A 22,128-nucleotide genomic window follows, 5' to 3' on the forward strand; every position below is an offset into this window, starting at 1 on the left:
GCCAAGAGAAACGTCAGTACCCACAACTCTCTTCTGGCTAAATGAGAAGTTCTCAACCTGGAATCACACACGAGATTTGGTGTGACTTTTTTCTTCAGGTGATCAAGGTCCATGTAACACAGAAATAATTAAGAAGCACTAACCTCTAGAACCCCAGGAGGAACTCCAGAATCCCTGCCCCTCTTGCCACCACTCCCTGCAGCTCTGCTCAGCCTCCACCAGCCCCAGCTCAGAGAATAGAGCAGAGCCTGCTGTGAATGCTCCCTTACCACCACTGTGACAGGGGTCTGATATGGGCCCAGGGCAGCAACAGGAGGCAGGCCATGGGAGAGGCCTATCTGCAGCCATGCTGCCCTTGGCCCAAGAATTTCCGGAGGTGATGATATGCTGGACTTTATTTTAGGGAAAAAGGTGTACAAAGCATAAAGAACAGAGAGAAGCAGCCAAGCATCCTTCAGTAGCCTGAGTGTGTAGACCTGTCCATCTGGGTTCCTCAAAGCACCAGCCCTATGAACTCCTTCAGCACCACAGCCCCACACCAGAAACCTATATGTTCGTGGGGTCACAGTAGCCAGACCTACTACAGGCACACAGAGGATCCCAAGGATCAGACAGACTACTGGGGGTTCTGCCTCAATCTGGCATGAGCAAGCCTGCTAAGTGTAGTCTGGCAGAGCTTTGCACTCTCTCCCCAGACCCTGAAGACCAACTGCATAGCCCTCCCACCCTCAGGCTCCTAGGCCCAGACCCACAGATCTGTGGGTCTCAGGCCCCATCAGAGCCTCGTGGAGTACCCGGCCACAGCGATGTTCTCGCTGGTGATGTAGCTCACATCTTGGGAGCACAGGAAGGACACAAGCCCCACACAGTCCTCTGGCTGCCTGGTCCTACAGGGAAGGTGGGAGGACAGGGCACAGCATCAGTGATCTCACGCTCTGGTTCTGCTGCTCTAAGGCTCACAGGCCCCAGGTGGCAGTGGGCTTGATGGAGTGACAGGGTGGACTCAGCAGGGCTGCTCGCACAGACAGGCTGCCAGCAAAAGCAATGGTCTGCAGACAGGGAGGGTCTTCTCCTGAGAGAGACTCAGATGCCCCTCCCCTACACACCCAGACCACTGAGGCCCCGAACCTCACTTGCCTCTGCACCAGCAGGGTTTCCTTGTAGTTGTTCCAAAGAGCCTTGCTCTTATGAAACGGGGCAAAGGAAAGAGATTGAAGAGTTGCTGCTGAGAAAACAAGGAGATGGCAGGGCCACAAGGAAGTCACATGGCATGTCTGCCTTTCTAAGTGTTGATGGACAGGATCATGGCTGAGTTCAGAGGACAGTGAGAACACGGATCCCCTTTATCTTTAGTCACTGGGAAGGGTTTCCACTTGGCCAGGCTAGGGAAACACAGGACACACCCCAGTGCCCACCACTTGGCTGAAGTCAGTCTCAATTATTCCTGGAACTAAGCAGTTCACCCGGATGCCCTTGGGGGCCAGCTCCTTCGAAAGTGTCCTGTTGAGGCCCAGCAGGGCTGTCTTACTGACAGTGTAGACACCCACCTCCTGTGATGGGATTAGCAGTGATTAGGAGGATATGGGGATGTTGGGGAAAGTATCACATCAGTTGGAGTTCTTACCTACAGACAATCACAGCTGGCCTGAGTTCAGACCACAAACACACTCCCTGATCTGTTTCAAGAACAGATGCTGGTCTGAGAGATCCAGCAGGCACATGGGCATTAATTCAGCCCTGAGCAGCAGGAGCAAGTGGGGGTACATCCCAGGCACTGACCCTGTGGGACTCTAGGGAACTCTTGCCCCCTCCCAACCAGCACTCACCACCTGGGGAATACATGCTGCAACAGAAGAGACCAGGATGACAACTCCTCTCCTGAGAGGAGACAGACACACACAGAGGGGAGAAGGAGCTAATAAGTCAACATTGACTGAGGTGCTATAGTGCAGTCTTTGACTCGTGCAATCCTCACACAGCTCCTACTATTATCCCCATTTTACAGCTGAAGGAACCGAGGCTCAGAGAAGTTCAGTAACACAGCCAATAAGTGGCAGAGCTGGGATGCCAACCCTACCTCTCTGGCCCAGGGTCCATGCTCAGAATAGTTATACTCTTCTGCCTCTGCTGCAAGGAGTGATGAGCAGAGAGTCAGGTGCGTGGGGAAGAGAGCAGAGGGGTGTGTGAAGACGCACCAGAGCTGATCAGGATGCCTGTCCATGTGCCTCCTCAGGGAAGCAGACAGGCCAGAAGGAGACAAGAAATGGCAGTCAGGAACTTTCCTTCTCCCCAAGACAACCCCCAGCCAGTTCCCAAAGAGTGTGCCTGCAAGGAGAAGCCAGAGGAGCAGAGGTATCCCAAGGGAGGTGGTGGCCCAAGTCCCTGTCAGGAGACCCATAGTCAGATAGGCAGGATCTGGAACAGGGCAGAGACCCTGGAGACCAAGAAGTAGAGAGTGAGTGGGTGGGGGTGGGGCTGGGATGGCTTCTCCTTGTGGACAGAAATGGGACAAACCCCGTCATAGTGTGTAAGTCGGTGAACAGGGATTGTCCAGCTGTGACAGAACCAGACAGGTGAGGGTGTGGATGAACAGCTAAAGGTTAAAGAGCTAAAGCACAGCCTCTTCCCAGACCTGGTGATGTCAGGGCCAGTGGAACATGCCTGGGCCCCTGAAACATAGCCCTCATCCTGAAGACACTAAAATTAGAAGCTGTGACTGTGCACAGGATGAGGCAAGGCAGAGGTAGGGAGATGGGGAGCTACCAGAGAGACCACCTCTGTCCTCCCCACTCCCAGCTGTGCTCCTGTGCTCTCCACACTGGATTCCTATGGCTCAGTCTCCCCATCTTGCAACAACCTCTGACTCAGCCCTTTAGCCTTACCCTCTCTTTTCCATGTGGGGCAGCAGCTGGCTCAGCAGCAGGGCTGGGGACTTCACATTGACATTCAAGATCTGGAATCAGGGTAGAGAGATTGTGGACAGTGAAGAAGACAAGTCAGTGAGAACTCAGATGTGTGCCATTCGGATAGCCCAGTCCCACATCTGACCCAGGCAGGCTATATTTCTGACTTGTTAATAGTTGGCTAGGCTGGCAGGATAAGGGGCGGGCCTGTAAGCAGAGCCCTGAAAATGCAAACAGCTCAGGATTCAGGTGAGTGAAGAAAATGTTCAGGCCTTTAAGAGCAGAGCAAAGTTATAAGCAGAGGGCCCTGGAAAAAGATTGAAGAACAGGTGGAGGGAAAGTCCTAGGTAGCGGGAACAAGGCAAATTTCTTCAGGGAGGAGTTATCTTTTTCTGTCTGTGTTTTTATTTGAATTTGAGGCATACTACGATGCAACAACACAAAACAAATTAATGTAGACATTATACATGAAGAACTAGAGTGGGAAAATAAGTGTTGAAAAATAAGAAAAAGCAAGAGTGAAGTTGGGGCTCATGCTTCCCAGCACATAGTCAGGATTGTGCATTATTGTATTAGATGGTCACAGAAATGCATGCTGGGAGGGCCCACACACACGTTGGTTTATTGCAGATGTGGCCCTGAGCTTTCCTGTGGCCAGCACAAAGAGGGAGACATAACAAGAATCGTGACTCTGTCAGGAGCACATGCGCATCCTGTCTGTGACTACAGCCTGGATCTGGGCTCAGACACAACAGTCCCTGAACTTCTGGGAACTCTGTCCTGTGGGTCCAGGGACAGGAGAGGAGTGGGAGAGGAACTGTTAAGGAAAGATGCAGAGACTGAGCCGGGGTCTGAAACAGAGTGTCACTGGGGATTAAGATGGCAGCAGATGCCTCCTGTGGGGTCTGTGTCCAGCAAGGTCAGCTGTGTCCTGTGCCTCCAAGGAATGAGACTGCACATCTGTAACTGACTGGCCTGTCTGTTGTTTTCCCCACAGTTGTGGGAAAGCAATGAAGCCCAAGATGGACCTCAAGGCACTTTATAAGGTCTCTCCTCGGCCTTTGTGCAACAGGAGGAGGGTTTTTTAAAAATATACTTTATTGATTATTCTATTACAGTTGTCCCATTTCCCCCCTTCACTCCCAGCCACCCTGCACACCCTCTCCCACCCACATTTCCCCCTTTAGTTCATGTCCGTGTGTCTTACTTATAAGTTCTGTAGCTTCTACATTTCCCATAGTATTCTTGCCCTCCCCTTGTGTATTTTCTGCCTACCATCTATGCTACTTATTCCCTTTACCTTTCCGCCTCTCTCCTCCTCCCACTCCCCTGTTGCTAACCCTCCATGTGATCTCCATTTCTGTGGTTCTGTTCCTGTTCTAGTTGTTTGCTTAGTTTGTTTTTGTTTTTAGGTGTGGTTGTTAATAATTGTGAGTTTGCTGTCATTTTACTATACATGTTTTTTATCTTCTTTTTCTTAGATAAGTCCCTTTAACATTTCATATAATAAGGGCTTGCTGATGATGAACTCATTTAACTTGACCTTATCTGAGAAGCACTTTATCGGCCCTTCTATTCTAAATGAAAGCTTTGCTGGATAGAGTAATCTGGGATGTAGGTCCTTGCCTTTCATGACTTGGAATATTTCTTTCCAGCCCCTTCTTGCCTGTAAGGTCTCTTTCGAAAAATCAGCTGACAGTCTGATGGGAACTCCTTTGTAGGTAACTGTCTCCTTTTCTCTTGCTACTTCTAGAATTCTCTCCTTCTGTTTAATCTTGGGTAATGTAATTATGATGTGCCTTGGTGTGTTCCTCCTTGGGTCCAACTTCTTTGGGACTCTCTGAGCTTCCTGGACTTCCTAGAAGTCTATTTCCTTTGCCGGATTGGGGAAGTTCTCCTTCATTATTTGTTCAAATAAGTTTTCAATTTCTTGCTCTTCCTCTTCTCCTTCTGGCACCCCTATGATTGGATGTTGGAATGTTTAAAGATGTCCTGGAGGTTCCTAAGCCTCTCCTCATTTTTTGGAATTCTTGTTTCTTCATTCTTTTCTGTTTGGTTGTTTCTTTCTTCCTTCTGGTCCATTCCATTGATTTGAGTCTCAGTTTCCTTCCCATCACTATTGGTTCCCTGTACATTTTCCTTTATTTCACTTAGCATAGCCTTTATTTTTTCATCTAATTTGCAACCGAATTCAACCAATTCTGTGAGCATCCTGATCACCAGTGCTTTGAACTGTGCATCTGATAGGTTGGCTATCTCTTGGTTGCTTAGTTATATTTGTTCTGGAGCTTTAATCTATTCTTTCATTTGGGCCATTTTTTTTTTTTTTGCCTTGACGCGCCTGTTATGTAGTAAGGGGTGGAGCCTTAGGTGTTCACCAGGGCAGGGTAACCCACATCACTGTGTTGTGACACTGTAGGTGGGGCAGGGGTCTGAGAGGGATCAGTGGTGGTTGCTCCATTCTCTGCTGGCTTTCAGTCCCTTCCGCTGCTTCCGTAAAGCAAACTGGACCCTTCTGGTGCTGATTCCTGTGTGGGTGGGCTTATGTACATTCTCCAACCCAATGGGTCTCTCCAATGAACTCTCCTGTGAGGCTGGGAGTTCCTCCTGGCACCTCAACCCCCACAGGTGTTATCAATTGGTGTTTTGAGGCTCTATTTCCCCACGCTGGAGCCATGGGTTGTGTGTTCTGTCTCACTCCCCAGTCTCTCCTGGTTTATCTGTGTGCAATTGTGGGACCACCCGGTCCGCCAGACGCCTTGTGCACTGCACCCCTCCACAACCTCCTCCTCGCTGGGTCTGCCCACTGCTGCCTCCCCCGCCCCAGGGTGGGCCAGCCACCACTTTTTTTGCTGGACCCCTCTCCACATGGCTGCCTGACTCCGCCCCTTCTACCAGTGTGGAAGAATGTGTCTATTTTAACTCCTTGGTTGTCGGACTTCCATACAGTTCAGTTTTCTGTCAGTACAGGTTGTTTTTTTGTTTCTAAGTTTTTGGTGTCCTTATTTTGGTTGTGTGAGGAGGCACAGTGTGTCTACCTATGCCTCCATCTTGGCCGGAAGTCCACAGGAGGAGGGTGTTTAAGTGAACTTATACTGAGTTGGGACCTCTGAGCCCACGAGAAGGTGATGGATGTGTCCAGGCCTGACAGGCACAGCAGATTCATTTGAGGGACAGTGAGGAGCCCTGGTCTAGGAAGGCAGAGAATCTCAGCAGCAAGTACGAGTCACCAAACAGGAGCCACCAATATAAGTCCCACAGAAGGATGTAAGACATAAATTGGTGACAGGGAACAGAGACCTTAGGATTCGTGAGTCCTGCCAAGAGCAGAGACTTACTCCCACAGCTGTGTTCCCAGAGCCTGGAACATGCCTGGGACATAGCAAGCCCTCACTAAATATTTGCTGAATGAATAAATGCAAAAGGGTTGCGAAGAGCAAAGAAAGCAGAGTGTCAGAACTTGCTTTAAAAATACACAAACAACAGGGCACCCTGGGACAAAGGGTCAGACCTCTATTTACAATAAAGGTGGGAGGGAGGGAAGAGTCCCAGTGGGCTGGGCCCTCTGGAGACCCACATCAACCCCTCAGTGAGCTCCCAGCAGTCTCTTACCTTGTCCCAAATCTCCTCACTGGCCCCCAGAGTGCCCCCAACCCAGGGGTTCACTGCAGCGTTACACATCAAGAAGTCCACAGCCCCACTGTGTTCCAGGGCCTGAGGGAAAAGGCAAGGCATAGGGGCAGGTGAGTGTGGTGAGGGGCTGAAGAGAGCCCCCCCAGGTACATGTGCATCAAGGCAAAGCTTACAGAGTAGATACTGGATCAGCCATGGATGGCGACAAGACTCCTATGACAACAAAACTCCTAGTGAAGGTAGGTGCCCTGGGTGGGCCAGAGGCAGGCTCTCTGTGCTAAGGGTCTCAGAGAGCAGGGTCTTCTCCTGGAATCCATCTGTGTGCTAGGAATGGGGAAATTCCTTCACACCTTTCAACCACAGTTCTCTCAGGGTGTAGGGACTGGGGTGGAGGGCAGAGGTTCCTCTCATGAACAGGCCACTTTGCAGAAAGTCAGTGTCTGCCCAGTTAGACTGAGCAATCATGATCTCTGGATGTGTTTGTTCAAAGCCCTCCACACCCCCATCCCAGAGCCTACTCCTCCCGAGGCTGAACAGTGAGGAAAATGTTCTGCATGTTCTCTTCCCTGTATCCTTCCACCCCTTGTCCCCTCACCGTGGCCACCAACTGCTCCCGGTCCTCGGCCTTCCCCACGTGGCATACGTGCCTGTCACACTCAGCCCTTCCCCTTGCAGCGCTGCCACTGCCTGGTCCTCGTTCTGCTGCTTCTGGCTGCTGATCACCACGTGAGCCCCATCCTGGGCCGGACGCCGGGCAATGGCAAAGCGGATCCTGTGGGCAGAAATGGCTGTGACGGCTTTGGCCCTCTCCACCCTTCTTTTAGGAGTCTGATCGTGAGACACTAACTGAGTTCCAAAATGTGGTCCAAGAGCTGCCTCCCAATCTTTTGAGTGGGAAAGTGGAACTATTGAAAGGCTTCCTATACATGTGGCCTTCAACAACATTAAGCCAGTTAATTCTCACAACTCTATGTATAATACTCATATAAATGAGAAATTTTGCATATCAACTTAGTAAAAGGAATTTGAGAAAGTAGTGCTCCATCAGAACATGCATAAAAGAGCTGGGCACCTCGCCTCAATTGCAGAGAATCTTGAACTACCCAGTGTTTTCTCCCTTGATTCTAGCCAGAGGCCTCTGGTGTAAATTGCACTTTCTCTGAGCCTTGCGACTCTCCTCTGCTCTGCAGCTTAAAAACGTTGATGCTGAGAATATGTTCTGCCCCCTCACTTTAATGTCCTTACTTTAAGGAGGTCTGGTATGCATCCTGACTAGGGCTGTTTGAGGCCATGTGATCAAGGGCTGAAGGCACATTTCCCTGCTCTCACATAAACTGGGCAGTTTGGAATTTTGAATTATTCATTTGTAATGAGGGCTGGGCATTTGGGGACACACAGATTTAAAACAGTATGGGGATCTGAAACTCCAGAATATTAAACAGTTCTAAAATAAAGGGATATGAATTATAACATTATAGACCATGAAAGGTCAAAAAGAAGACAATGCCCGGAAGCACTGAACACCAGAATTCTCCCCTCTTCCCACCTGCAGTAATGACTCATTATAGACCCTAGCCCTTTGTGGCAATTGGAGGATGAGTGGAATAGGAGGGCCATAGGAGGAGATGTGAGGAAGAGGTTCATCCATGAAATCTCTCTGAGCTGGTCTGAGACATCACCCTGCCCAGTGCCCTGCTGCTGGTGGGCCCTCTGCTGTCAGTGGAACCTGTCAGTCTGGGAGACCAGTAAGTCTTGGGCTTCTCCATATTGGACCAGGTCCCTAAAAGACCATGGCCATATACCCATTCTGATGAGGATAACAAGTTAAATATCATAGGGCTATTCAGTTAGTAAGTAGCAGAGACTAGATTCAAACCCTGCTCTGATTGAGTCGGAAGCAGCTGATTTTCCAAATATATCATTCTTGGAACTTAGAGACCAGATGTTTTAGGAAGACATGCTGAGATTTGGAGTTAATTATAAATGTCAGGGCTGTGGAATGAGGTGGGGTGTCCAGACGGATGTGTGAGAAGGATGGCCCCTCTCCAGGATGGGGACTCTAACATCTCTTGGGCACCTGGATTCCCATTCACTCACCCACATGTGGACCCAGTGATCACAGCCACGTTCCCAGCCAGGGCACTGCTCCTACGTGCCCTTCTGCTGTTCATTCTTGCTGAGAGAAGGACTGAGGAGCAATGAAGACCCTTAAAGGCCCACAATACAGACCTGAACATGGTAGTCACTGTCTGTCTACCCTCCTCCAGGACCCAGTGCTGAGGAAGAACCTGGGAAGACAATCATGTCATGAGCCATGTTAGGATCTGTGTCTCCACACATCCTTCATGGGACGGTTCCGCCAAAGTTTCTGATAGGTGTCCTACCACCTTCAAACTTACCAGGAAAGAACAGAGCTGCTCATGTCCTTACATGACCTGCTCCCTAGATGGGCTTCCCCATGATGCTGGCCCTTGGTAGACGCCTGGGTGATACTTGCCTGACTTACCTTCAACCATCCCTGATCCCCTCCATAAAGGACTATCACAGCACTCTTCCAAGAGTCACCTTTGTGCTTCCCTCTAAACATCTATTTTTCCACAAGAAACTACGTTGAACTTTCTTCTCAACTTTCCTCAGCCTGCTGTAACCTCTTCTTCCATCAGCTTCCTACTGGAAGCAACACAATTGCTTCCTCATCAGATACATTAAATGTGCCAGCATTTCTCACAGGCAAGTTGCTTCCTCTCATCACAAATGACTATCATCCAACTGTAGATAAAAGTTAAGCCACTCCTTCTTTGTTTCAAACACTTTCATAGGGCCTGTACCCTCACCCCTCCTGACCCCAGACCATATTGTTGAGGCCCATCTGCCCAAAGATCCCACGTCACTTGTGTCATTGTAACTGTATCAGCAACATCTCATATCTGCAACAACTTTCTCTAAACTCACACCTTTCATCCCAAACCCCCTCACCTTCTTACTCAGAGATCAAGGAACAGTAGTTTTCCTAGGCCGGCTACTTCAGAAACATAGTCAGAAACCAAGTAGGGTTTTTTTTGGAGACGACCTTGGGAAGCAATGTTAGGAAAATGGAGGGAGTGAGACAGAAGGAAAGATAGCCGATAAATAACAGATTTCAAGGGGGTTAAGTCTATGGGTACTAGAAGACCAATCCTGCTGAGGAACTCTGAGCCATAGTTATGAGTTTTACAGTTATCCCACTCAAAAATCAAGAACACCAGACTGAGGATGACCAAGATCACTGTTTTCAGGGCTGCAGGTTTAGCACTGAAGGACCAACATTTCAGGAAGCTGCTCAGTCATAGGCAAACCAGACAGCTGATTACCCACAGAGGGGTCTATTTCCACTCCTGTCAGTTACAATATTGTCAATATTGTCCTTGGGAAGAAGTGGAGCTTAATCCCTTCTTCCATGAGGGTGGAACCCCTCAACTACTGAAGTATCCTTCCGTAACTTTAGCTGCCACACATGGGAGCCCAGCCAGCCCTCTTGCGCTTCCTCCAGACTCCCTACAATCATATTGTGGTGAAGTAGTTTCTTCTGTCTGTCCTTGGATATAAGGCTTCTCTCCAGATAGTGTGCTGTTGGTTATTCAGGATGATTTCTCTAAAATTTGGTTATAAATTCCACTTGGTCCCGGGAGGAGGTTAATGTAGCTTCCATTCACTCCTCCACCATCTTTCTACTCTTTTCATATATTTTGAACTGGGTATTGTGTTGTATGGCCACATTGTTGATTTCATACATGCATCCTATAGCTACCAACTGCTGAATTATCTTGTTAATTTAATATCTTGTCATAGAGTCTATGCTTAGCAAATATTGAGTTTTTCCCTTCCTATGAGTCCTTATATCTTGATTCCATTTTTTAAAAGATTTTATTTATTTATTTTTAGAAAGAGGGAAGGGAGAGAGATAGAGAGGGAGAGAAACATCGATGTCTTCAAGATACATCAATTGGTTGTCTCTTACATGCCCCCAGCTGAGGACCTGGCCTGCAAGCCAGGCATGTGCCCTGACTCTGAATGGAACTGGTAACCTTTCAGTTCAAATTCTGACAGTCAATCTACTGAGCCACACCAGCCAGGGCTACTTCCTTTTCTTATTAATTGTATAAATTAGAACATCCATAATAAGCCTGAATAGTAGGGGTGCTACAGGCATCCTTGCTTTATTCCTGATTTCCATGGGCATATAGTTAGGATTCATCTTTATTATTTTTTAAAAGATTTTATTCATTTACTTTTAGAGAGAGAGGAGGGAGGAAGATAAAGAGGTAGAGAAACATTAATGTGCAAGAGAAACATCCATCAGCTGCCTGTCACACCTCCCCAACTGTGGGCCTAGCCAGCAACCCAGGCAAGTGCCCTGATTAGGAATCAAACTGGTGAGTTTTCAGTTTGCTCAATCTACTGAGCCACACTAACCAGAGTGAGGTTCATCTTCAAATGCTATTTATTGAAGGTGTTTGGAAGGATTCCATATTGGCTTAAGAAAATTTCCTTCCAGTTCTACTTTGCTAAGAGTTTTTAGATTTTAAATACTACAGAAGAAAATTTTGTTTTTATTAAGATGATGAACATCTGGCCAAGGTGGAGGTGTACATAGAGATGCTTTGCTTCCTCACACAACCAAAAGAAGGACAACAACCAATTTAAAAACGAAAAAAACAACCAAAACTGCCATAAAATCAAACTGTAGGGAAGTCCCACGACCAAAGATTTAAAGAAGAAACATTGATCCAGACTGGCAGAAGGGGCAGAGTTGGGCAGCCAGGGCAGAGAGGACATGCAGCATGGCAGCTACTGGCAGCCCTGGCAGGCAAGGCAGGTCTGGTGAACTAGCTGTTCCCATATTTGTGTGTGGATAAACTGGTAGGGAAAACTGGGGGCAAGAGAGACCATGCAACCCAGGGTGAGAGCACTGGGAAATAAAGCCTTAAAACCTCTACCTATAGAAATCTTATGGGGTTGTGGCAGTGGGAGAAACTTCCAGTTTCACAGGAGCCTGTTGGAGGGACCCACAGGGTCCTAGAACCTGCACAAACTGACCCACCCAGAAATCAGCACCAGAAGGGCCCAATTTGCTTCTGGGTAGCAGGGGAAGTGAATGCAAGTGGGGTGAGAGCCTGACAGCATTGTTCCTTCTCTGAGCCCTTCCCCACAGACAGCACCACAATGCAGCCAAGTGGGTTGCTCCAACCTGGCAAGTACCTAAGGCTCTACCCCTTACAACATAACAGGTATGCCAACACAAAGAGATATAGCCCAAATGAAAGAACGGACCAAAACTCCAGAAGAAGAGTTGAGAGACGAGGAGATAGACAGCATATCAGATGCAAAGTTCAAAACACTGGTTACAGATGCTCACAGAAATGATGCTTACAGACACAAAATAAAGCAGGAAATGAAGGTGATACAAAGTGAAATAAAGGAAAATATACAAGAGCCAACAGTGAAGAGAAGGAAACCAGGACTCAAATCAATAGTTTGGAACAGAAGGAAGAAATAAACATCCAACTGGACCAGAATGAAGAAACAGGAATTAAAAAAAAAATGAAGAAAGGCTGAGGAACCCCTGGAACAACTTTAAATATTCTAACATCTGAATCATATGGGTTCCAGAAGGAGAAGAGGAAGAACAACAAACTGAAATCTTATTTGAAAAAATAATGAAGGAAACTTCCTCAGTGTGGTGAAGGAAATAGACATGCAAGACCAGGATGCTCAGAGAGTCCCAAAGAAGTTGGACTCAAGAAGGAACACACCAAGGCACATCATAATTAAGTTACCCAAGATTAAAGATAACGAGAGACTCTTAAAAGCAGCAAGAGAAAAGAAGACAGTTACCCACAAAGGAGTTCCCATAAGACTATCTGCTGATTTCTCAAAAGAACCTTGCAGGCAACAAGGGGCTGGAAAGAAGCATTCTAAGTCATGAAACGCAAGGACCTACGTCCAAGATTACTCTATTCAGCAAAGCTATCTTAAGAATGGAAGGGTAGGACTTCGGCAAGATGGAGGAATAGGTGGACGCACCGTACCTCCTCGCACAACCAACATTAGAACAACAATAATTTACAGTCAGAATAACACCCAGAACTGATAGAGGATTTATCTGAATGGAAGTCGGACAGCCAAGAAGTTGAAGTAGACGCGTTCATCCGGACTGGTAGGAGAAGACGAGCCGGGTGGGCGTGGGGCTGGCACGGGTCGGCAGCGCACGGAGGTCGGGGAAAATTTGGCGCAAAATCGGCGCGACAGCCATCTGGGGCGTAAGAACACAGCAGTGATCCCTGAGTATGCAAGCTGTGGCTGGCGGACCCAGTGAGGCAGCGATTGTGGACCAGGGCAGAGCTTGCAGCCCAGGATCCCAGAGAAGGGTCTGAGCCCAGGAGAACAGAACTACCGCCATTGTTCCCTCCCGTCCCTGCTCCCACCCCCACCCCCACATATAACGTCACAATCTAGCAACTGGGGTACCCAGCCCTGGTGAACACCTAAGGCTCCGCCCCCCACCATAACAAGAGCGACCAGACCAGAAAAAAAAAAGAAAAAGAAAAAAAAAAGAGAGACAGGGAGAGATATGTTTCCAACAGAACAGATCAGTCCCCCAGGACTCATCCTTTTGAGCGACCAAGAAATAGCCAATCTATCAGATGCACAGTTCAAAACATTGGTGATCAGAAAGCTCACGGAATTGGTTGATTTTGGGTGCAAATTAGATGAAAAGATGCAGGTTACCATAAAAGAGATACAGGAAGATATAGGGAGGAGAGCCAATAGCGAAAGGAAGGAAACTGAGTCTCAAAACAATACAGTGGACCAGAAAGAAGATAGAATCAACCAAGCAGGAAAGCATGATGAAATAAGAATTCAAAAAAATGAGGAGAAGCTTAGGAACCTCAAGGACACCTTTAAACGTTCCAACATCTGAATTATAGGGATACCAGAAGGGGAAAAGCAACAAATTGAGCACGTATTTGAACAAATAATAAAGGAGAATTTCCCCAATCTGGCAAAGGGAACAGTCTTCCAAGAAATCCAAGAAGCTCAGAGAGCCCCAAAAAAGTTGGACCCAAGAAGAAACACACCAAGGCACACCATAATTACATTAGCCAAGGTAAAAACGAAGGATAGAATCCTAGAAGCAGCAAGAGATAAGGGGACAGTCACCTACAAAGGAGTTCCCATCAGACTGTCAGCTGATTTCTCCAAAGAGACCTTCCAGGCAAGAAGGGGCTGGAAAGAAATATTCCAAGTCATGAAAGACAAGGACCTACATCCCAGATTGCTCTATCCAGCAAAGCTCTCATTTAGAATGGAAGGGCAGAAAAAGTGCTTTTCAGATAAGGTCAAGTTAAATGAGTTCATCATCACCAAGCCCTTATTTTATGAAATGCTAAAGGGACTTATTTAAGAAAAGAAGATAAAGAAAAAACATGTATAGTAAAAGGACAGCAAACTCACAAATATTAACAACCACACCTAAAGCAAAACCAAAAGAAACTAAGTAAACAATTAGAACAGGAACAGAACCACAGAAATGGAGATCACATGGAGGGTTAGCAACAGGGGAGTGGGAGGAGGAGAGAGGGGGAAAAGGTATAGAGAATAAGTAGCATAGAATGTAGGTTGAAAATAGATAGGGGGAGGGCAAGAGTAGTACGGGAAATGTAGAAGCTAAAGAACTTATAAGTATGACACATGGACATGAACTAAAGGGGGGGAATGTGGGTGGGAGAGGGGGTACAGGGTGGAGGGGAGAGAAGGGGGAAATGGGACAACTGTAATAGCATAAGCAATAAAATATATTTAAAAAAAAGAATGGAAGGGTAGATAAAGTGCTTCCCAGATAAGGTCAAGTTAAAGGAGTTCATCATCCCCAAGCCCTTATATGAAATGTTAAAGGAACATATCTATGAAAAAGAAGGAAATCAAAACTGTGAACAGTAAAATGACAAGTTCACAACTATCAACAGCTGAACCTAAAAAACAAAACCCAACCCCCCCCCCCCCCACAAAACTAAACAACAACAAAAAAACAGGAACAGAATCACAGAAATGGAGATCACATGGAAGGCTATCACTGAGTGGGGAAGGGAGAAGGATGGGGGGAAAGGTACTTGGAATAAGAATCATAATCGGTAGGTAAAAAATAGACAGGAGAAGGTTAAGAATAGTATGGGAAACGGAGAAGCCAAAGAACTTATATGTACAACCCATGGACATGAACTAAGGTGGGGGAATGATGGAGGAAGGCGGGTGCAGGGCAGAGGGAAATAAAGGGGAGAAAAATGAGACGATTTTAATAGCATAATCAATAAAATATACTAAAAAGTGATCATATGGATGGATCTTTTCATCTATTGATTTATTTTATCACTGGATTATAGTGATGTTTTCTTTTGGTGGCCAATCTAGTGTTCTTGGGATAATCTTCACGTGGCCATGATTTAATTTGCATATATACTACTACAACAACTTTATAATTATTACATTTATATTCATCTTTGTGATTGGTTTATAATTGTCCTTATCCTGGTTCAGACTGGGTTACTTAAAAATGGATGGAGGCTTAAGTTCCATTAGGATGTGCAAAGCCAAAAGAGAATATCACTCCCACCATAATGATGACTATGTGCCAACTTTTATGTGCCCATTCTCCTATCAGTCCCCAGAAATTGGGCCCAGTGACTTTTGATAGCATTCTGATGCTTTCAAATACACAAAAAATCTTTAGTTTTTCCAGTTAATTTGGGGACAGTTGGTCCTGGCTTGGTTTGCATCTCTTTATTCTACAAATAAAAAAAAAACACAAAGATATGCCCCACAGAATATTTTACAACAACAAGGCACAGAAATTATCAATAGAATTTTCCACCAGAGAGAGAGAGAGAGAACATGAGAACTACATTCTCTGACTTTAATTCTGTAGAATGCTTGGAAAATTTTTTGACAAGTAGAATAAGGGAAACAGATACAAAACAATTAAACAAGGCCAAACAATTTGAGCAATTTACAGGCAGCAAAGGAATCCCAAGGCTTTATCTTTCCTAACCAAGAACACATAAGAGCAAATGTTTTACATATTCCAGACTGCACTGGGGCAGATCAACCTCTGTCCCAGTCCCTTGTCGATGAGATTCTTCAAAAATAACACTAGCCAGAAAATAACCCTGACCCCTCTATACACACACTTTGATGAATCAACATATTGAAGGACACGTGGAAGGCTGATCAATATTCTGTTAAGATCCTCCCGTGAGACTTTCCTTAGGACTCCTGCAGGCCAAAGAAAGATAAAAAAGCTTCATGACAAGGGACTCACTGTGTGCTCTCACTAGAGCATGCCCATGTCTTATATTTTTGCTCTCTTTCTCCTAAACTCTAAGAGTCTCCACAAGACTTGCAACCAGGGGAGCAGCAGACAAGGGCAACTCATCCTGGGCTTAGCCCAAGCACCTGTCAGTAAGGCCTCTTTTTTCTGACTTTCTCTCTGCTGTTGCTTCTACTACCTTAAGCCCTTCCTTTCACTGTCCCCAGCTTTAATAAACATACTCTCAAAATCCCCTGGACTCCTGTTGCAAAATCTTCCCTGAATTAACTCAAGAATGCACACACTACTGGCCATCCTGAGGCAGATCCGCTCCAGGCCCAAAGCCTGTCCCGTAACAGTTTGGTGATCCAGATATGGTGTCCACTCAATTCCTCTTCTGTCCCTCTCTTTCTGATTTACCTTTCCTGTCACTTCTCATCATTGCTGTGGGGGAAACCTACCTATCAGCTGAGGAGTAAATCCTTCATCAAAGCATACCTCATCAACACTGAGATACAAAGTAAGCCTGCCCTCTGGACATGGAGTCACCTGCCCACACAACCATCCTTAGGTGACACACCTGGGTGACAGAGTGTGGTGGGCAAGGACCTACATTACCCCTGACGTCTGAAGGAACCTTTCCCTGCTCAACCCCAGTCCTCATTTTGCTCTCTGCTGTTGGGTGTCATGCTGTACCTTATCTTCTGTCATGGGTTTCTTTTTCTCTTATTTAAACAACTTTTTGGGATGTGATTCCTTGAATTGGGGCTGAGACTTTCTTTGTTTCCACAGCTCATTCACAGTCTTTGAAGCTTTCTGTTGAGAGTCTCAACAAGTCTTCACACTGGGTAATTAGCCTATAAACAAGGCTAAGATAATTGAAGGAAAATCTAACAAATGAGTCTTTTTAAACACCCTAAGTGCTCCTGGAGGCCCAGGAGCTGCTGCGGTCCCTGGAACAATAGGGAAATTAATGCCTCCCCCAATTCTGTGCAGGCTGTGGGAGACTGTAGGACAGCTTCCCCAGCTCTATGTAAAGGACGAAAGGGCCAAGTTTAAAGCTTGAGCAGTGAAGTCACCCAGGCCTGATACCTCGGCTCCTCTTCTCCAACCACCTTAAAAGTTGTCGAGGACACTAAAACAGCTCACTTTTGAGCTCGCTAAAGGAATGCAACAATAACCAAGAATCCAAACGAGTAACTTAGGTTAATCTTTTTTAGAGTTATAAACATAACATAAATGTTTGTTTTTGCCTGGGTTTACAAAAAGGATTCATGTTATGTATATTATGTGTCTTAAAAATGTGAATGTGTTTGCCAATGAAATAACCTATTTTGAGAATTTATGAAGTGTTTATGAATTTGCCAATTTAAAGAATGCTAATTACTTACTTTTTTCCTTTCTTTTGTTTTATTGTTGTTCAGGTACAGTTGTTTCCATTTTCTCCCCACCACTCCCCCTGACCCAGCCATCCCCACCTCCCACCCTCGATCCTACCCAATTTGGCTTTGTCCATGTGTCCTTTATACATGTTCCTTGACGACCCTTCCCCCATCTTCCCCTGGTATATCCCTCCCCTCCCCTCTGGTTACTGTGAGTTTGTTCTTAATTTCAATGACTCTGGTTATATTTTGCTTGCTTGTTTGTTTCACTGAAAATGAAATTTTTAGGGCCAACTAAAAGGAACTAGGTAAGTTACAGAAGGTTGGTGTCATTTGCAGAAGGTTTGTGCAGGTTAAATAAGGATTGTGGAGGAAAATGAAACAAAAAGAAGGAATTTAGGAAGTAAAGATAAGAAAGGAATAGAAAAGAAAGGAACATACCTATTACAGGGAGGAAGGACATTGGAAAAAAGATTTTTCTGAATGGAAAAATGGGCCAAAAATTAAATAAAATAAAATAAAATAAAATTAAATTAAATTAATAAAATAGGCAAGCCACATAGATAGCTGGTGAAGCAGGGTAGTAATGTTAATGATGAATGAAAATGCCCAGAAGCTCCCTTTAATTTTTCAAAACCGATTGTTATTCTTCCACAAAAGCCCCAGGTACAGCTGACAATAGGAAACAAACCAACTTATTGTCCAAAGTACACAAACATCGACACTGAGTCTGCCAAGGGCGGAGCATTTCTCGGGGTGCATTTCATCCAGCAGGCAGCCCCAGACATCAAGAGAAAGTTACCAAAACTAGCCTTGGGACTCCAGGCCACCACTGAGCAACTGGTAGAGATAGCCTTCAGTGTTTTGAACAACCAGCACAGGGCAGAGGAGAAGCAAAAAGCCATCCAGCAGAAACAAAAGGCTCATTCGATAGCCACAGCTTTAAGTCCTATGCTGCCTCTGGGTCACCCAGCTCCCAGACTGCAAAGAACATCAAAGGGGCGATGCTATTCCTGCAGACAAGAAGGACAGGGAGCAGGGAGTGCCCACGACTGACTCAGGCACCATGCCAATCTACCAGGGCAAAGGCATTTGGAAAAGTGAATGGCTTAGGCTCCAAAGGGAACCTAGTGCCTCCAAACCAATGATGGTCAAAACACCTGAGAATTAACAGTGTCTGAGGTCTCCTACTGCCCCCATTGACCATCTGATCATCGATCACACCAGAGGCAGGTAAGCCTCTGACCCTGATGTGGCAGATAAGCCCATTGCGTTTTTATCAGACACGGAGTAGCTTACTCTTCTCTGACTCACTAACCAGGACCTCTTTCTTCCAAACCTGTTTGATTGCTGGGGTAAATGGGCATCTTCAGTGCTACCATTTCACTCAACCACTCAGCTGCAGCCTCTGGAATCTCACTTTTACTCATGCATTTCTTGTATTTCTGGGGTGCCCCATTCCCTTATAATGGAGTAACAACACCCTGTCTAGTCTAGGAACTACCATAACCCTAGGAGCAATAGCCATAGAAGATAATGAACCCTTCTTGTTATGCCTGATGTCCAATCTAACTTCTCACCCTGAACCAGAAATTAATAATATTCCAGAATCTGTCCTTGTCCGTGTCAACCCCGAGTTATGGGAAACTAAACATAGCCCCTGCCAAGATAGCTCTAAAACCAGGGATACCCTACCCAGACAATAGCCTCTAAAACCTGAGGCCATAAAAGGGATCTAACCTCTCATTGAAACGTATATAAAGCATAGGCACCTCAGGCCCTGCCAGTCCACAGGTGATACTCCTATTGCCCCAGGACGAAGGCCAAACACAGAATACCCATTTGTTCAAAACCTAAAGGCAATAACTGAGACTGTAATTCCAGTACATCCTGTAGTTCCAAACCCCTACACTATCTTAACATAAATCCCAGGAAAAGCCAAACATTTTACTGTATTAAACTAAAAGTATGCCTTTCTCTGCATCCCCCTTCATCCTGACTCCCAGGACTTGTTGGCATTTGAATGGACTAACCCACAAACTGGGAAAACTTGGCAACAAACATGAACTATGCTCCCTGGGGGCTTTACCAACAGCTCCCAGGTGTTTAAAGATGCTTTAGCCAAAGAGATACAGCAGAGAGACAAAGAATAGCACTTGGGGTTCTCACCCAGAAACTGGGCCTGACTCCAAGGCCGGTAGCTTACTTGTCAAGACAATTAGATCCCATAGCAGCTCTCCTAGTAGAAGAGGCTAATGCTCTCCCTAGGGCAGCCACGAGAAGTACAAACCCCCATCAAGTACAAGCCCTTTTAGAAATAAAGGGATATCAGCAGCTCACGAGGCAAAGCTAAATAAACACCAGGTTCACCTCTTAGACTCTCTGGGATTAATCCTGAACATTTGCCAAACTCTCAATCCTGCCACCTCCCTACCAATAAATGCAGAAACTCAGGTCACACAGAAACTTTTGAACAAGTATATCCAGGCAGGCCTAACCCAAAAGATGAACTTTTACCTAATCCTGAAGCAGAGTGGTTTATGGATGGCAGCAGTTTTATAGAAGATGGGGTCAGAAAGGCCAGGCACTGCATTGTCAGTCTTCAGGAAATAATAGAGGCAAACTCCCTGCCCCTTTCTACTTTGGCCCAAAAAGCTAAACTCAGCATTCACTAGGGCCTTACAATTACGGGGAAACCTCTGGTGTTTCCTTTATGTACACTGACTCAAAATGTGGGTTTCTACTATCACATGCTCATGCTGCTATTTTGAAGAAAGAGAACTTTAAAAGCCAAAAACTCCTCCATAACACCATAAAGGAATTTTAGAATTCCTAACAGCTGTAACACTCCCTCGAGAAGTAGCAGTGATATACCATGGAGTCACCAAAAGGGGAACACACATAATCAAAAACAACACATTGGCAATTTGGGCAGCTAAGATAGCAGAACGCTCTTCAACCATCACCCTAGAAGCAGCTCTGCTCCCCAACCTCTTTCAGCCCCCAGAAGGCCCTTCCTCTACATGGAGCAAGTCTCTTGGGCTTCAGAGAACGGATTCTCTAGGGACCCAACAGGCTGAATGTCAATGGATAGTAAACTTTTATTACCTCAAACCTTAAAATGGAAATGCTCCACGATGACACTCACTTGAGAGATGTTCTTGCCACTCTTATCTCCCAGCTGTTGTGACACAAAGACTTTATAAGACTGAAGAAAGTGACCTGCAGGTGTGTACTCTGCTCCAAAAATAATGCCCTGGGTCACCTCCACCGCCTCCCTTCCTGATGCCAATACAACGCGGAGGCACTACATCCCTGGGGAAGACTGGCCAACTGAGCTCACTCAGATGTCTCCTATAGCTGAATTTCAGTATTTGCTAGAATTTGTAGACATTTTGCCAGATGGATTGAAGCCTTTCCTACCAGAAAACAAAAGACTACTGAGGTACAAGTACTTACTAAAAGAAATCTTACCAAATTTGGGACTAATTCTTTCATAGCCAAGATTTCACAACAGCTGGCTCAAGCTTTAGAAATCAACAATCATGTACACCCATGATGGAAACTTCAGTCCTCAGTTAAGGTAGAAAGAGTTAATCAAACCAAGTAAAGGATGCTAGCCAGGCTATACCAAGAAACCTCAGAGTCCTCGGTGTTTATGTAACTCATAGGTCTCCTGAGAAGGAGCTGCACCTAAAGAAATGTTACAAGTTAGCCACTTTGAACTCAACTATGGCAAGCACTTTCTTGGATCTGACCTGCTAATAGATGAGGAAATCTTCCAGCTGTTATCTTACACCATTAATCTAGGACAAGCACAAAAAAACATTACAGGAATATGGAAACAAAATTCTACATGGTCCCAATAAAAACTACTAACACAAACAAGTTAAACTGGGAGACATGGTCTATTTAAAATCTGGAGGAACAATTGTCCCAAATCCCAACTACAACACAGATGGAAGGGCACACCTCATGATCTCCTGAGCACCCCAACTGCAGTAAGCTCACAGGGATACCCAGTTGGGTCCACTCATTGAGTTAAACCTATATCTTATGTGTCCCCAAAGGAACCACAACCTGAGATCTATTTTTATGAGCCCACCAAAGACTTGAAGTTCCTCTTCAAGAAACAAAAACCTGTACTGATAAGTAATACAATGGCTAGGCCTTAATATAATTGTCTTTCTCATTTTCTGGCATTCTCTTACTAGCCACTCAGCCTTCTCCTTCAGGCAAGGAATTTTTCTGACCCTGTTGGATTTAACCCTTACCAGATAAAGTCCCAGGTCCTCCACTCCACTAACCTTCTTGCCAAATTTATCTCCTCTAGGATACAACAATTCCATGTCAGGATGGTGACACTTCAGGGACTTTAGCCCACCCTTACTACAGAAGAATCACCCAATAGCCTCTCTGCTCCAGTCTCACATCCCATTTCCTTGTCCTTCTTCAATCAAGAAGGGGGAAATAGCCATACACTACACAGGCAGGGACTAAGGTCCTTGTCAGCAGGAAGCAGTCACTGAAGACATACCATCCTCCCTCATCAATTGTCTCATGGAAGTCTCTAATGGGGGAATGTGGCAGGATAGTAAGGAGCTAGGAAAATTCCTTAGCAAGTAGAATAAGGGAAAACTGAGACAAAATAATTAAACAAGGCCAAATAATTTGAGCAGTTTACAGCCAGCTAATGAGTCACAAGGTAAAAACCTTGTCTTCCCTAACCATAACACTTAAGAGCAAATGTTACACATTCCAGACCATCCTGAGGTGGTTCGGTCGCAGTCCTTCTTCAATGAGTTCTTTAATGAGAAAATAACCCTCATCCCACTTTACACACATTTTGAGGAATCAACATCAAAGG

At 45.7% G+C, this 22,128-nt stretch overlaps 1 protein-coding gene across 1 annotated transcript; it reads right to left on the bottom strand.

The window, feature by feature from the left end:
- Window positions 1–485: 485 nt before the first annotated feature.
- LOC114492082 (dehydrogenase/reductase SDR family member 2, mitochondrial-like) lies at window positions 486–20,483 on the bottom strand. The gene is given in 10 exon segments (XM_036030120.1): window positions 486–887; window positions 1,138–1,194; window positions 1,417–1,550; window positions 1,827–1,875; window positions 2,883–2,953; window positions 6,516–6,617; window positions 7,132–7,181; window positions 7,184–7,308; window positions 8,634–8,824; window positions 20,370–20,483. Coding segments are annotated over 9 exon segments (840 nt in total). The 5' UTR covers window positions 8,774–8,824; window positions 20,370–20,483; the 3' UTR covers window positions 486–775.
- Between the last annotated feature and the right edge of the window lie 1,645 nt (window positions 20,484–22,128).

Source organism: Phyllostomus discolor, chromosome 1 (genome assembly GCF_004126475.2).
Source record: "Phyllostomus discolor isolate MPI-MPIP mPhyDis1 chromosome 1, mPhyDis1.pri.v3, whole genome shotgun sequence".
In the NCBI taxonomy this organism is placed as follows: domain Eukaryota; kingdom Metazoa; phylum Chordata; class Mammalia; order Chiroptera; family Phyllostomidae; genus Phyllostomus; species Phyllostomus discolor.